The sequence below is a fragment of the Sceloporus undulatus genome, chromosome 1, assembly GCF_019175285.1.
Source record: "Sceloporus undulatus isolate JIND9_A2432 ecotype Alabama chromosome 1, SceUnd_v1.1, whole genome shotgun sequence".
NCBI lineage: Eukaryota > Metazoa > Chordata > Lepidosauria > Squamata > Phrynosomatidae > Sceloporus > Sceloporus undulatus.
Genome location: NC_056522.1, coordinates 94,057,452 through 94,074,361, shown reverse-complemented (window position 1 = coordinate 94,074,361; position 16,910 = coordinate 94,057,452). Strand labels below are relative to the sequence as shown.

Genomic DNA, 16,910 nt, shown 5'->3' with positions numbered 1-16,910 from the left:
CAATAAAAACCATTCTGCATCAACCAGAGCCAAAAGTGTTTTTGCTGGCCCTGGCGAAGGGAAACAGGACAAGGGCAATCTAGGATAAATCTGCACTTAGACATAATATAGTGTGGCAACACATGTAACTGTGATGGATTTATCCTAGAGAATCCTGGGATTTGTAGTTTTGTGATGCACCAGCATCTCTTGGCAGAGAGGGTAAAGAATTGTGCAAAATCACAAATCCCAGGATCCCTTAGGATAAAGCTACAGCACATAAAGTATTAGTAACTGCATTACTCACAGTGCAGATGCACCTTTAGTCTCCTGTGGCATTCCACAGACAGAAGCAGCCACAAGAAAGCCCCTTCTATACTTCATGACAGGTGCCTGTGACGGTGGTGGACTTGAGTATCTCAAAATTCAAGCTGGCTCATTTGGAAGAGACCACTTTTGAGACAGGGCTTCATAGTAATGATCAGCACTGGGAATTTATTATTATTTATTTATTATTTATTTGTGGTATTTATACCGCGCTCTCAGCCCTAAAGGCTATCAAGTTATGCCTGGAAATGAACCAATGATCATTGGAACAGTTATAAAAAGGAGCTATATATTCTCGCAACTAGACCTGGTCAATAGCATGTCTGAAGCAGTTTTGTTGTACTGAAGTTTCCAAATACTTTCCAAAGCAGCCAGTGTAGGGAGGTAAATAAGGCTCATTTTATACTGCATAATTATAGCACTTTATTTCCATTTTAAGGCCACACTGCATCCTGTGCTTTGTAGTCTGGTGTGGCACTGAAGCTCTCAGGCGAAATAAAACTATGTCATGAACTACAAATCCCAGATTCTATAGGATGGGCAACTCCAGGAATGGGTAGAACAATTTTTTTTAACGGGTGGTTTATTATCAGTTTGGCTCATTATTTACTATCTGCCAACCATTCATGCCTACCTAAGCCACACCCTCTGATTTAACAACTCTGGCCGGAATACTGTTGGTTAGCCCAGTTAGAGGAGAGTGTTAATTTAGATGCAGTGGGTTAAATCTGCCTGGGACTAACATAAAAATTCAGGCTTGTGTTCTTGACCACAGATATGAGAAGTGAGCTGTGGTGACAGAAAGTGTACTTTGCTCAGGCCTTGATTAAAACCTAATAAAATAAAGTCCAACCACTTTCAGCCTGTGACTCTCCAGATGTTGTTGCGCTCTGAGTTTTGCAAAATAGTTTTCGGAATTACAGCTCCTAGTATGGCCAAAACCAGTAACCTGGTTCCAGCTCTCTTGATTGTTATTTCATGGGGGGGGGGGTGTACTGTGCTTTTAATCTTTTCTTCACCTCTTATGTTTTAAGTGATTTAAAACTGTTTTAATTCAGTACCATTTTTAGTTTGATAGTTTATCTAATTGTTGTTGTTTTTTTAATTTTGATTGATTTTAACTGTGGAGTTTATTCCATGAGGAATGAAAGCAGACATCCAGCTGGATTAGTAGTGCATTTCTACATGCCTTACTGCAGTTCTTCAGTTCCCCTCCTGCGGGAGACAGTCATAAAACTGAGTCTTTTGTCAAACTGACTTTTCCAGCTAGAAAAAAAGACTCACTTTTACGACTATTGCCTGCAGGAAGAGAACTGAAGAACTACAACATCAGGTTGTAAGGAACATAGAAAGGCACTACAATCCGGCTGAATTTCCACTTTCTTTCCTCATGAATTAAGCTCCTATATATAAGTCCTGAACTGGGAGAAAAGGAGGGTATAAGCTAAAAAAAAGCAATATAAAATTATTTAGGTTTTAATTTGTAACCATGAATATCCTGCCTTTCTTATTTATATTTTCAGCACATGCTATCAAAAGTGGGAATGTGGGATTTTGACATTTTCTTGTTTGACCGCTTGACAAACGGTAAGATTTTTTGCTGTTTGTTTGTGTTAATTACGTTATGAAATCTCTTTCCAACAGTGATGCTACAGTTTATTACTAATTCTCTTTAAGTTCCATCATCAACCTTAATATATTTTAGTGCTAGGGCTTTTGTCCACTACACAACAGTATAGTTCAAAGGAACACATGAGTTAACAAATAGGCATAACTGAAACAGAATAGGTATAGCTGAAACAGAATAGGTGTGCCTCATGGAATCTGCCTGAAAAATCTGAAAAAGTTCTGAAAAATCTTGACCATTTTTGTCTCAAAGACTCAAGCTCTCACAATCATGGGGGGAAGATGAAAATTCCAGGGTTTTTTCCTATCCACAATGAAAGCCCCATCCCTTTCCTATATAGTGAAGCTGGCTGAACTAGCAACAGAATTCTGGCAGTGGAATAGCGTACTCCATCACAAGAGGCCAGATGTAGGAAACAGGATAGGCAATGGGGTGAACATGGCTTTGTTTTCCATTCCATCACAGATAATGGCCAGAGGGCTCAAGAGGAACAGCCTCATTCTTCCTATTGCTAGAACCAGCCCTGAGCATCTCAAATGGCAAAATGGTATCAAATGGCTGGATAAATCTGGTCAATTTGCAGTCGTTAGGAGGTAATGGACTGCAGCAGAAGCCTCTTTTTTTCCATAGCTGCTGACAGTTTTATTTTTGTCCTTCCTTGACTTTTGTCAGTTTCCATCTACCTCCACCATCCATGATAACTGAAGGGTGGGGGAGCTGGGACAGATAAAAATAAATACTTCTTAGCCCCTCCAAAAAAGAATTTGGTGACTGAAGGACAAAATATTTAGGAAACAAAATTCATGTGCAATGGATTCATTGCATAGCTATGGACTTCACTACCATGAAAGTAGCCACAGCCACAAGAGGAGTAGATAAACGTATTGAAGAAAAGTCTGCTGTGATTACTGCTCATGATGAATAGCTTCAGTACCAGAGAAATAATGCCTTGCAATATCCCTTGCTAGGAAGCACAAGCAAATATCAGAGTTCTATGTGTGAATAATTTTCACTGTTTCATTCTCTGCAATGCTAGAAATTTGCCAAATAAAGTAAAATTTCATTCTGGGACAGAATCCTTAGGAGAGGGCAATATCCTTCTTTGTGCTTCCATACTTACACCTCTGATGGTCCTCATGCTCTCTCTATGGTTCATCTTATGCTCATCCATTATCTTATCTGTTCTCTTCAATAAACCCAGATGCCTGCATTTGGCATTCATTAAACAAACTAGATTACACCATTTCCTTGGGGGAGATATATAGATATATAGATATAGATATAGATATAGATATAGACCTTTAATTGTAGAAATAACTAATGAGATTTAACATGGTAAATACCCAATAATCAAACTTGTATATTTCCAAAATTTACAGGATTTTTTTTTATCTATAAGGAACATACATTCTGAATCTAAATTTGTCCAAGTTTTTGAGGCAATAGTGCCTTTCATGTGAAAAGGGAAGATAAAAAGTCCAAGGTCCAGCCCAAATGTTGTTGGAAGCATGATCTCCCACTTAAAAGCTCAAAGTACCATGCCAGGCTATTTACATGAAATTGCTATTTATCCTGCAGGGCAAAATATGTAGGTACTCTGTCCTCAATGGTAATGTAACATTTTTTAAAAACTGTGAAATTCAGTTGGCAGTTAATGTGCTTGATGGAACAATGCATTATTCATATACTTGTTTATAAATCTTAACTAAGCAAAAACAAAAGACTCAGCGGTTGATTTTCCAATAATTTGTTTGACATTGGATGCAGTTAAAGTCAGCTGGTCAGCTGGTTATAAAACTCACTAATCTTCAGGCTGTGACGACAGGAATAAAAGCAAATTGGAGATTTATTTTAAATCATTCCTTGAATGAGGGCAAAATGACCTGTTCCCCAAGGCCATGGGGGGAGGAAGGGACATTATTTTTCTGAAATTTCTGACTGGCATTTTAGAGTGGCCAAGGGATTTCTAGTTTGTTTTTCATGAGGTTTTAAAAAATCAGGTGGCATTATATATTGTAGTTACAGATTTGTAACCTAGAATTATGAATCTGTAATTGCACCATGTTCACAGACACTATGTAGTCGTGCCACTATTGCCACAATCATGAATGTCCTCCCCACCCTACTTTACCAGGCAGCAGCCACCTATTGAGAGCATAACATTTCCATCTCCCTCCCGCCAGTGAATGAGGCTGCAACAACCAAAAGCAGGACCCATATCGCAATTTCTTGTGGCAGTTTCATTCACTGGAAAGAGGGAGCTGGAAATATCATCCTCCTGTACCCTGCTTGCCAGACCCCAATCTCTTGGTGTGGCAGCTAGCTGGTAAAGTAGATTGCGGTGGGCCAAGAGACATTAGTTAATTAAGTATTACTGAGTAAGTAGGTGAAGATGGACCTTCATTTCAAGGCCTGAATCACTCATACCAGCGGAAGGCTCCCTTTAGCTTTGTGATGGCTGCACTACCTTCAATGTCCTGGGAGCAATACCATGTCACATTATGTTGCTCCCACGCTGTTCTGAGGGAAGCTGTGTATTTCTCCATAACTTCCTGTAAGCCACAATTCTTGGGGTGCCTAAGTGACATGACATCTTGTTGTCTCAGCCTATAGGAAGCAGCAGAGAGAACGGTCCACTTTGGCTACATCTGCCCTGTAGAAATAATGCAGTTTGGCATAGCTTTAACTACCAGTGCTCAATGCTGTGGAATCCTGGGATTTGTAGTATATATTTAGTCACCTCTGTCAGAGAACTCTGATGCCACAACTACAAATCCTGGAATTCCATAGGATGGAGCCATGACTGTTAAAGTAGTGTCAAACTGGATTAATTCTGCAGTAGCAGCAACCATCCTTGAGTAGAATGAGACATTTACAAAAATTTAAGAAGCAGGGACAAGTGAGAATGGGAAAACCATTGGCTGTCTCATGATCTTAAATGAGACAAGCACTAACACATGCAGACACACACACAGAGAAATTCAGTGAAATTTGTCCGTGTTATCCCCCTTTAAAAAAAATTAAAAATCATTTGTGTCTTAGCAAGGGACATATATTTGGGATGGGATGGGGAAATTTTGTGTCAGTATGGTGTAATGGTTTCAGTATTAGACTAGGACTCTGTGAGACCAAGGTTTGAATGCCCACTAGGCTACAGAAACCCACTGGGTTATCCATTGTGTGGAATCACTGACCCTCTGTAACATTACCAAAAGAAAAAGAATGCCTTTTGCAACTAACAACAACAACAAAATTCTTCCTCTGCTGCAGCCATACCTTTTTAAACACTTTCTTAAGTGCCAGAGTTCTGTCAGGTTTTAGTTTCATTTTATCAAGAAACAAAAGGATTTTCAGGATTTTGGAGCCTGCACACTTGTCTTGGTCTAAGGCCATGACAATATCACAATGCATTTCATTAAAATCATCTAATCAAGGTCAGGGCTGGCATGATAAAACACCAGTAGAATTTACAAGGTGGCTAACTATTACTGTGAACATAATTCTGAGATGTTGTTTCAGATGAACACAAGTCTTTCTACTCTTTCAGGAAACAGCCTGGTAACTTTACTGTGCCACCTCTTCAATTTACATGGGCTTATCCACCATTTCCAGTTAGACATGGTTACGTTACACAGGTTTTTAGGTAAGTAATTTCTTCAGCTCTTCATTAGTGTTGACAGTTATGATATTTGAAACTTTAAAGGATTTATGTCCAGGATACCATCAGAAGTGGGAACAAAACTGGGAACTTGGCCCATCAAATATTTGGGAAGTCCTACCTGGCATGGCTTATAGAAAGAGATTAAAGGAGTTCTGGTCTGCCGAGATCATTTTTACAGTGTTCTCCACTTTAATGCCATGGCAGACAACACTTTAACTTCAGCCTTTCTGCTCTTTCTTCTTTTTGCATTTAGCATCTTTAGTATAATCAAAGGATCAAACTGTATGTTACACAAATGCATGTAATAGAGATTCAGCCTTTTTTCTTTGTTAATTAAAAAATCAGCCTTGATTTTACTAATAAAACATAGGCTATGATTTTTGAGTAGAAAAACAAGGGGATACTACAGAATTTAATTTCATAAGCACTGATCTTGCCAAGGGGGGAAAGGAGCTGGGGGAGAATTTAGAGCAGGAAAGGGACTAGTTAAGCACCCCATTTCTCCTACCCCTCCACACTTACAGCCACATGAGGCTTCTTCCACTAAAAAGAATATATTACGTGCCTTCCTAAGTGACATATAATTTGGCCCCAAGCAAAATATCACTGCAAAACTTGATGCACAAAAGATTTACAAAGAATATCTATTCACCCATTTGAGAGATCATTCTATCACTACTGGCAGCCAGTAATGTGCTCCACAATAAAAGCTTTCTTCGTTCATCCACACAAGCCTTACACAAAGTATGGGCCCCAGGGGCCCATCCCCAATTCAATCCATGTTGTTGTTGAATTTAAAGACATAGGAGGACAGGACAGGATCTGGATTGCTCTCCCGTCCTTATCCCATCTGTGACTGCAACTGCATGAAAGCCTTTCATACATGTAATACCGATCCTGTCATTATCCTGTCATTGAAGTGTAATTGTATAAGACAAACTCCCGTTAATACAAAATGCCAGGACAATTCCATTTAAATGATGGGACAATGACAGGATCAGTGCAACGTCATATGTAAGTCTTTCACCCGATTGCTGTCACTTGCACTTCCCAGATGGGACAGTGTCCAGATAAGTACAACATTGTGCGAAAGTTCGTCCTGTAATTGTGCAGGAAGGACATGACAAGGATGGCCTTTTCCTGTCTGATAATCTCCATAGCCATGTTAATCTGGAAAATCTATATGTATTGTAAAGGGATCTTGCAGCATCTTGGAAACTAACTGAAAGAAAGAGGTTGGTAGCATGAGCTTTTCTAGGAGATTTTCAGATGAGGGAAAAGATCCAGGAATGTTCCAGCAACAAACCATTCATGGGGAAGTCCTGGGAATGGTTTGTTGTTGTAGCATTCTGGATCTTCATGGATTAAGTCCTGGATAAGCATGAAGTCATCTGAAAATCTTCAGTGTGACCGCACAACTTTGCCGGGAGTACGTCTTTTACTTCCCCAATTCCCCACCCCCCCGTCTGATAGTCTCCCTAGACTTGAGCCTATTTTCAAATGCATCTGATGAAGAAGGCTCAAGTCTAGGAAAACTCTTGCTATCAACTTTTATCTTTCAGTTAGTCTCAAAAAGTGCTGGATTATCCCTTTGCATGCATGTTGTTGTTATTGTTGTTGTATATCCTCAAATCAGTTTTGATTTATAGTGATTCTGTGAGTGACAGACCTCCAAGAGACTTCAGCCTGCTCAGGGTTTTCAGGTTCAGGGCCATGACATGTCCAAAGTATGACACCCTCAGTTTTGTGATTTTGGCTTCTAGGGAGAGTTAAAGCTTGATTTGCTTTGAAGACCATTTGTTTGTATTTTTGATAATCTCTGTTTTTCTTTATGTTATTTATATATTAGCTCTCAGCCCTCCAGGGGTCCTGAGACAACACACAATGGATAAAAAGATTTAAAAGAATAAATAAAGGAACCAATTTAAAAACAAACTAATAATATTCCTTAAAAATAATTTAAAGCCAAACAGTTGAAAGAAACAGAGCCATTTTCAGGACCTTTGTCTCTAAAAAAAATCCTCTGTCAGTGTCACTTCTCTCTACTGCTGCTGCTAATAGGTTCCCCTCAGTATCTTCTCTTCTGCCCTCACCATTGGAATTATCAGTTCTCCTCTGCTGATGTGGCTATTAATCCCTGAAGAAGATGGATGCATCTTAATCTGGCATCTCTACTATACATATTACACCTTGAGTGACCCTGCTATGAGTATAGATTCTTGGCAACATTCCGTGTCATGATGGTAGAGGCTAAGTATCCCTTATCCAAAATGCTTGTGACCAGAAGTGTTACTGATTTCAAATTTTGGGGGGATTTTGGAATATTTGCATATACATAATGTGATGTCTTGGAAATGGGACCCAAGTCTAAACATGAAATTAATTTATGCTTCATATACACCTTATACACATAGCCTGAAGGTAATTTTATTTAATATTTTTAATAATTTTGTCCATGAAACAAAGTTTATATACATTGAACCATTATAAAGCAAAGTTGTCAGAACCTCAGCCACCAATGAAAACTGGTTTGGATTTTGGAGTAGGTTGGATTTTGGATTTTTGGATAAGAGATACACAACTTGTATTAACTTTCAGCTTTGCTGCTACCCTCACTGTGTTAAGACATGAATGTGAAAAAGTGCCTAATAATGTTCCCAGTCCTGTAATAATTTATCATTAAGGCTGCATCCGCACTGCAGAAACAATCCAGGTTGACATTACTTTCACTGCCATGGCTTCATGCTATGGAATTCTGGGAACTGTAGTTTTATGAGACATATAGCTTTCACTGTCAGAGAGCTCTGGTGCCACATCAGACTACAAATCCTGGAATTCCATAACATAGAACCATGGCAGTAAAAGTGGTGCCAAACTGGGTTATTTCTGCAGTACGGATGAAGCCTAAAAAGTAGTTCCAAAGTCATCCTCAACAAGTCTATCAGCATGTTTTCCAGCTTGCATTGTGTCCCAGTGGCCAGCAGGTGTTGCTGTTATTGAAACCACAGAGACGCTTTGCACAAGAAACTTATTTTATGAAAAGACTCCTTGCTTTAAAGCATAACTTGCTTCAAAAAATATTGTTATAGGACAAAATCCCTTGCTGTAGAAGGGATACCTTTCATCCCTTCCCTTATGGTAGCAGTTTGTGAAATCAAACAGGCTGCAACTATACATTTTCCTACAAAATTTTTCTTCTTTGAAAAACCAAAACCAAAAACACTTGTTGAATTTATGACTACAACTCATCAAATGAAGGATGAGGAAACTCATCAAAGAAAGGATGCAAGAGCATTAAGCTCTGTGGGATATTAATGTCATTTGAGCTTCAAAGTTCTCTTCTAGTTTCCCTTTTCTAAAAGTATGTTTTGGAGAGGGAAAATATTTATCAGAAATAACTCAACCTCTTCTTCGTAGGGCTTTTATAGCCCTACAATTCCAGATAATGAAAATGAACTACATTGAAGGGAAATATAAAAAGATTCCCAAGGAGTATTTGCATTTGGGAAGTGGATATTGAAGACACCATACCTAATATGCTACAACTGTAAGATATATAAAACACAAGAATAAGTTTCTGAAGAGAAGTTTGAACTTGTAGCTAACCAAAATGACTTGGAAAAATCACTTACTTGTTAGCTAATACAACTAAGTCTGTCATGTCAGCACTGCAGATTTGCTGTAATGATAGCTAAACTTAATTAAGACTTGGGATAAAGGCCTGCAGGGAATCTGCAGTAAACAGATTATGTTATATTTGAACAGAGTATGGAAATTGTGATGTTTTGTATAAATATTTTTGTAATTTATTGTAAACTATTGCCTATATGTTATAGAGCTAATTGACTGGGGAAGTTTAAGGGGTTTTAATTATTTTTGTAATTTGAGGCTAAACCTGTATTTGGTTTGTCATGAATAAACTGTATGTTATGCACGTAACAAAAAAGAGACTACAATGGGGCTGTAGGAACCTTAAAAAAACTCAATAAGAAAAGTAAGCTTTTTTTAAAAAAAGTCTTTCATTTTCATTTTCTATTTCTGGCAATAATCTTTTTTTCCCCCATTCTATTCTCTGCAAAGCTTCTCTTCACCAAATCTTGATACCTTTATTAAACCAACTCATTTCTTACAAAATTCAGGGCAAATTTCAAATTCTAAAGAATTGTTCAAAAGGCAGAAGATAGACCCAAGCAAAAAAGTAAGGGTTGACTTTTCTGCCGGTGTAAAATGTCTGGATCTTAATCTTTCCATTTAAAATAGAATTAATCTGTCCGAGTGAGCGAACATTACAGACATGTCAGTTTTGCCTTCATTCGTTGTGACATCTGCTGGTCAGTGAGACATCTTACACACTCATATGTTTCCTCCCAGAGAAAGAAAGTTTATAAGAGAGGTTCTTAATGATAAGCAGGCAGAGAAGAGCTCTCTTTTTTGCAATGAGAACTTTTGTTTTGTACAGCCCAAACCCACCACAGAGAGAGGAGAGGACTTAAAAGCATCTGTTGCCACATAAGAGGCATTTCCTCTCAGTTTTCTGAAAAATATGGTTTAATATAAAATAATTCAAGTTGTTTACCAACATGAAAAACTTTTGAGAACTGGGATAAATTTCTATTTTTAAAAAACAGACATAATTGTCACCGTCTACATAGGCAATTAAAGATATATACATTCTCCAGCAAGAAAACACCAGTTTCTGCCGCCTTACATGTTGCTCTAGAGAGGAGGAATCTCTAAAATTACAAAGAATGGCACACCTAATTCAGCATGATAACATTTTGTACCCAGGCAACCCAGTCATTATCACAGGCAAACACATTACTTTGTGTGGATGAACATATTTGTTAGTTTTTGCTGTCACGCTCACCTTTGATCTTTTTTTAAAAAATTATGAAATCTTTCATTTTATTTATTGCAAATGTGTTGGAAGTTCTTATGAAAAGAACTAGACAAGTTTTCAGCCATCCCTAAATTCTTCTGAACTTTCTCCCTAAGGAGAAGGGATCTTTAAAAAGATTCAGGAGAATCTGCTGTTTTACTTTTTTAAAAAAGGTGTGATTTCCCCCTTACTACCTGTGCTCTTGAACAAAATTGAATTATGTGGCTGATGTCCCTATTCCTCTTCAGAATGGCTTGGCCCCATTATACAGCAGAAAATGTCTGATCAATCATACATTCTCTGAGCACAGGGTTAGTGTGACATTTTCTCAACAGTCCTTTTAGAATTGAAATTGGGTGTCTTCATGGCAACACAGATTCAGTTGGAAAATGGAGGAATCTCACTTTTTATGCTAATAAGAGGAGAGAACTGTAAAAGTTCTCTACAGTTTTCCAGATGTGAATGAGCTATTCTAGAACTGAAAGTACAATTAATGAGGAAGTTTTAAAATGCTAGTGTTTTTTTTTAATAAAATGCTCACTGAAAACTGTGTTTTTTCAGTACAGAGCGGAGTTTAGGGAATGTTTGATTTGTGGACTGTAACTCCCAAATCCCCACACCAGCATGATCACTGAGCATACTTCTGGCTGGCAGGTTTCTGGGCTGTCATCCCTAAAAATGTTTTCCACAACTCTATAAAGAAGGTACTATTGCTTTGTATCTTAAAGAATGTGGGAAAAAGCAAGATGAACTTGCTCTAGTACAACAAAGCAAATAATGAATAAGGCAACTTAAACCTGGTGGGATGGTCCATGAACTGGAATAAAAAATAGAGGGGTATATTTTTTTAAGAGAAATAGCTCAAACAGGAAAGGAGAGGAAAGCACTATATGTCAGAGATGTTACACAGTGAAGAATCCAAGAAAATCGATCATGGAAGCCAGGTGGAGAGCCTGGATAAAAATTAAAAGGGAGGGAAACAACAAGGATGTTATTGTTGGGAGTTCTACTACAGACCCCCCCCCCCAGTCAGATGGAGGAATTTGATGACACCTTTCTAGAACAGAATGACTACACACTCAAAGGGACAGATGGAGTAGTGAGGGATGACTTCAACGACCCTGAGATTTTGCTGGAATTCCAAACGCACAAAATACCGCAGTCTAAGCAAATTCTCACTTGCCGGAAGACATTTCATTGTCCAAAGATGGAAGAGGCAACAAGGGAATCAGTATTTTGGATCTGATCCTAACAAACAAAGAGTACTTGTTAATGGGGGTGCAAAGTGGTGGAATCAGAGGTGGGAGTGATCATGTTCTCCTGGAATTTGTTAGACAGGGGAAGGAGAAGCCAGGCATAGGCAGACACTCATTAGTAAGACATCGAAAGCTGATTCAGTAATGTTAGAGAAATACTGGGGGGCGATCCCAAGTGGTCCAGAGTAATAAAAGAGAGGGAGTTTCCAGGATGGATGGGAGTTGCTCAAAAGGGAGATAATTAGGCACAATTTCAAACAGTTCCAATAAGGAAGAAAAATGGGAGGTGTCTCAGAAACCAGGTTGGAGACGACTAAGGAACTTTCACTAAGTTTTAAATGGAACATGTAAGATGAAATAGAAAATGGGGAAATCACCAAAGGAGAGTTCAAGCAAATAGTTAGCCTGGTGTAGGGGTAAAGTCAGAAAACGAAAGCGGCAGATGAACTCAGGCTTGCTAGAGGTTAAGAAGCAACAAAAGGGCGTTTTTGTATTGTCCATAGCAAAAGGAAGAAGAAGAAACGATAGGGCAACTGCGTGGAGAAGATGGCAAAATGCGAACAGAAGACAGAGAAAGGCAGAATTACTCAACACCTTCTTTGCCTCAGTTGTTACTCCAAAAAGGAAAAGGTGCTCATCTGGAATAAATGGAGCAGATGAAAGAATAGGGGAAGTTCAGTACAGAATAAGCAAAGAGATAGTATGAGAATACCTTGTTAATGCTAAATGAAATAGAAGTATCAAGGAACACATGACTAATCCAAGGGTATTAAAAGAACGGGCAATGTAATATTGGAGCCATTGGCAAATAATCTTTGAGACTCTGAGAACAGGAAAAGTTCCAGCAGACTGGAGGAGGGCAAACGTGTCCCCATCTTCAAAAAGGGAAAACAGAAGGACCCAACAATTGTCGCCAGTTAGTCTGACATCTACACCAGGAAAGAATTCTAGAGCAGATCATTAGACAAGAGTCTGTGAACATTTAGAAAGGCAATTCCATAATCACAAAGATCAACACGGGTATCAGAGAAGAAGTCACATCTAATCTCTAGTCTTTGATAAAATTACCATCTGGGTAGAAATGAAGGGAAGTCTGTGTTATAGTATATCTTGATTTCAGTAGGGCTTTGACAAAGGTTTTTCAGAGACATTTTTGCAAACAAGCTTGTACAATGTGGGCTAGAGACAAGGTAACTGTTACTGGAGTTGTAAGTGGTTGACTGCCGAACCCAAAGGGGCTCACAATGCTCCTTTTCATCCTGGAGAGAAAAAAAAAGGTGACCATGGGGTCCACAGGTCTCCATACTGGGCCCAGTACGATTCAACATCTTTATCAATGACTTGGGAGGAAAAAATTGGGGGCATACTTATCAAATGCTCAGATGACAACCAAATTAGGTTAGGAGGCATACCCAATCCTCCAGAGCACAGGATCAAAATTTCAAAATTGGCCTGAATAGACTTTAAAAGCGGGGCTCAAAGCTAAAAAATGAGATTCAACATGGAGAAGTGTAAGGTACTGCAACTTAGGGAGAAAAATGAATGCAGAGATACAGATGGGGGGCACCTGGGCTGAATGGAAACTACATGTGAAAGGATCTAGGAGTACAAGTAGAAGCACAGTTGAGTATGAGTCAGTATAGTGCTGCGGCAGCTAAAAAAAGCCAATGCAATTTAGACTGCATCATTAAGTATAGTGTCTAGATCAGGGGTAGGCAACCGTTTTGAGCCGGGCCGGTTTCTGTCCCTCAGACCTAGGGGATCCGAAGCCGGGGGTGGAGCTTCCACCCTCTGAGGAGGGGACCACATGCCAGGGGCCGAGCTTCCACCCGCCGGGACGGGGCTTTATCTTCTCTGCTCCCTTTCCCAACCTCCACTTGTCTGAGGGACGCTGGAAGTGGGGGGGAGGATTGGGAGGGGGGTGAAGGGGCACGCCTGCTCCGCCTCCTTTCCGTGGCCCCCAGCTGCCTCTCAGAGAAAGCTGGGGACGCATTAAAGGCCCGTGAGGGGCCAGGAGGCAAAAGGCCGCGCAGCCCCTGCTTCCTATCCTCGGGGCGTTGTCCAGGCCTGAGGTGTCCTCCGAAGGACCACCTCAGGTCTGCCGAAGCCCCGCGGGGAGGAAGGAGGCATGCGCCTGCCCGCTCCTCCTCGGCCCCTTCCTTCGGCCGAACGGGCTCCAAAGGGGCCGGTTCGGCCAAGAGGGGAGGGAGGACCGAAGGGAAGGGCTGGGCACCCGTCCCAGGCCATTCCTTTCGGCTCTTTCCCGTCGGCACGAAACCATATCATTGTGTCACTTCAGAAAGAGTGAGTGATGTCTCAGAAACTGACAGATATTCATCATCATCATCCACCACCACCACTGATCATGTTAAAGCAGACCCTTTTACGGCATTAAATGCAAACCGAAAGAAACAGAAATGCATTTGAGAAAGTCACACTGTCTCACCTTCAAAAGAGTCTTCTCCTCCTCATCCACCTCCTTCGTCCTCCTCTCTTCCTCCCCCTTGCCTTCCTTCCGGTCCGTCCTTCCTTCCTTGCCCTTCCTTCCTTCCTTCTTTCCTTCCGCCCTCCTCATCCTCCTCCTTCTTCCTCCTCCGTCTCCTCCCCCTTCCTTCCTTCCTTCCGCCGTCCTCCGTTCCTCCGGGCTGCGCCTTCCTTCCCTCCCTCCTCCCCTTTCCTCCCCTTCTTCCTCCCCCTTCCCTTCCTCCTTCCCTCCTTCCTTCCTCCCCTCCTCCTCCTGCGCCTGTCTCCCCCTCCTCCTTCTTTCTCCCCCACGGGGGGGAAAAAAAAAAAAAAAGGGCAAGCCGCGGGAGGGCGGGAAGAGGAGGAGGAAACACCCCCAAAAAACCCCCGCCCCTTGCTGCCCGGCCTGCGGCTGCTGGATCCATGGGAAGGGAGGGAGGGGCAGGGGGGACCCTCGCCCCCTTCCTGCTCTCCACCAGCTGCCTGGACCGTGGGAAGGGAGGGAAGGGCGGGGGGACCCCCCGCCCCTTCCTCTAGCCCTGCCCGCGGCTGCCGCCTGGGTCAAGGGAGGGAAGGGAAAAGGGCAGGGGGAGCCCACGCCCCTTCCTTCTCTCCGTTCTCAGCCCCGCGCTGTTGTGCAGCCGTGGTAAGGGAGGGAAAGGGCAGGGGGACACCCCGCCCCCGTCCTTCTCTCCCCGCAGCTGGCCTGGAGCCCATGGGAAGGGAGGGAAAGGGCAGGGGGACCCCCCGCCCCTTCCTGCCCTGCCTGAGGAGGAGCTCCTCCTCTTGAGGCTGGCTGGCCAATGGGGGCAGGCTGGAGCTCCAACAGCCCATCCCCTGGCAGCAGCCATTGGCCAGCCAGCCCAAGGAGGAGAAACTCCTCCTATTTAGCCCTGCGCACGACCTTGCATGCGCATGCAGGGCTACAGGAAGCTGCGGGCGGGCGGCGGCAGTGGTGCACTGTCTGTGGCCTGCCCTCCTTGGCGGTGGTGCTGCTGCCGCCACCGCCACCACCATGGTAACGCCTGCGGCAATCAGTGGCAGGACCAGGCTGGGGCCGGTCCTGTCGCTCCAGCGGGCCGGATGTGGCCCACGGGCCGGGGGTTGCCAACCCCTGGTCTAGATCAAGGGAAGTAATAGTGCCACTCTATTCTGCTTTGGTCAGGCCCCACCTGGAATATTGTGCCCAGTTCTGGGCACCACAATTCAAAAAGGACATTGAGAAACTGGAGTGTGTCCAAAGGAGGGCGACTAAAATTGTGAAGGGTCTGGAAACCATGTTCTATGAGTAACGACTTAGGGAGCTGGGGTTATTTAGCCTGGAGAAGATAAGGTTAAGAGGTGATATGATAGCCCTGTTTAAATATTTGAAGGGATTTCATATTGAGGAAGGAGCAAGCTTGTTTTCTACTGCTCCAGAGACTAGGACCAGGAGCAATGGATGCAAACTACAGGAAAAGAGATCCACCTCAACATTAGGAGGAACTTCCTGACAGTAAGGGCTGTTCAACAGTAGAACACACTCCCTCGGAGTGTAGTGGAGTCTCCTTCCTTGGAGGTCTTTAAACAGAGGCTGGATGGCCATCTGTCGGGGCTTTGATTGAGAGTTCCTGCATGACAGAGGGTTGGACGGGATGGCCCTTGTGGTCTCTTCCAATTCTATGATTCTATGAATTCTATATTGGCTAGAACTTCTGGAAGTTGAAATCCAAACGACCTGGAAGACCAAAGGAGGACCTTGGGTTGAAGTCCAGACTATCAGGCGGACTAATGACCTAATGCCTCTCTCAACTACAGATCTCAAGATTCCACAGGATGTTGCTTTGCCACTTTAAGTGGAATCCTAGCATAGCAACTATGTAGTGTGAAAGAGTGAGCCAGTGTGGCTTAGTGATTTGAGTTTTGGACTATGACTCTGGAGACCAGGGTTTGATTCTCAGCTCATCCATGAAACCCAATGGGTGACCTTGGGCAAGTCATATGCTCTTGGCATCAGGCCAAAGCAATAGCAAACCTCCTTTGAACAAAGCTTGCCAAGAAAACTCCATAATAAGTTTGCCTTAGGGATGCCATAAGTCAAAAATGACTTGAAGGCACGCAACACACACACAGACACACACACACAATGTGACAGGACCCCTGGATTTAAACTGGAAGGAAGTTCTTGAAAAAGGAGAAAATCTGTAAAGCTGAAAATACCTTTCTTGGCATTGAACGCTAGGTAGTACAGTGAGCATTATCTACATTGGATATATAGTGGGTGCTCCACATTCACTGGGGTTAGGGACATAGGACCCCGTGAAAGTGGGGGAAATGCAAATTTTTAACCTGAGAGACCATCTCTCTCGGAATCTCTAGGTCCTCCAACACAATTCTATGGCCAACATCTGCCAAAAATAGGCCATAGAATCATGCTGGAGGACCTAGAAATATCTAGAGACGTGTTTTCTCTAGTAATCACTAGATCCTCCAGTGCAACCTTCTGGTCAATGTCGAGCAGAATCTCTCTGGAGGACCTAGGTATTCCTAGACAGGGCATATTAAGCAAATCTGCAAATAATCAAAACCACAAAAGTCAAAGCCGCAAATGTGAAGGGCCAACTGTAGTATCATTACCTTCCACATTGCAAATATGTAGGGAATCAGGATATGTGGAGTTAACATTACCATGTTGTTTGCAGGCTAATAATGACATTAGTTATGTTGAAAGTCATGTGA

At 42.0% G+C, this 16,910-nt stretch overlaps 1 protein-coding gene across 5 annotated transcripts in view; it reads left to right on the top strand.

The window, feature by feature from the left end:
- PDE7B (phosphodiesterase 7B) overlaps positions 1–16,910 on the top strand; it is a 264,361-nt gene that overhangs the window by 212,215 nt on the left and 35,236 nt on the right. For all 5 annotated transcript variants that reach the window (XM_042445797.1, XM_042445798.1, XM_042445796.1 and 2 more), the window contains 2 exons: positions 1,830–1,893; positions 5,481–5,576. In XM_042445797.1, the coding sequence (XP_042301731.1) occupies positions 1,830–1,893; positions 5,481–5,576 (160 nt within the window). The remainder of the gene's footprint in view (positions 1–1,829; positions 1,894–5,480; positions 5,577–16,910) is intronic.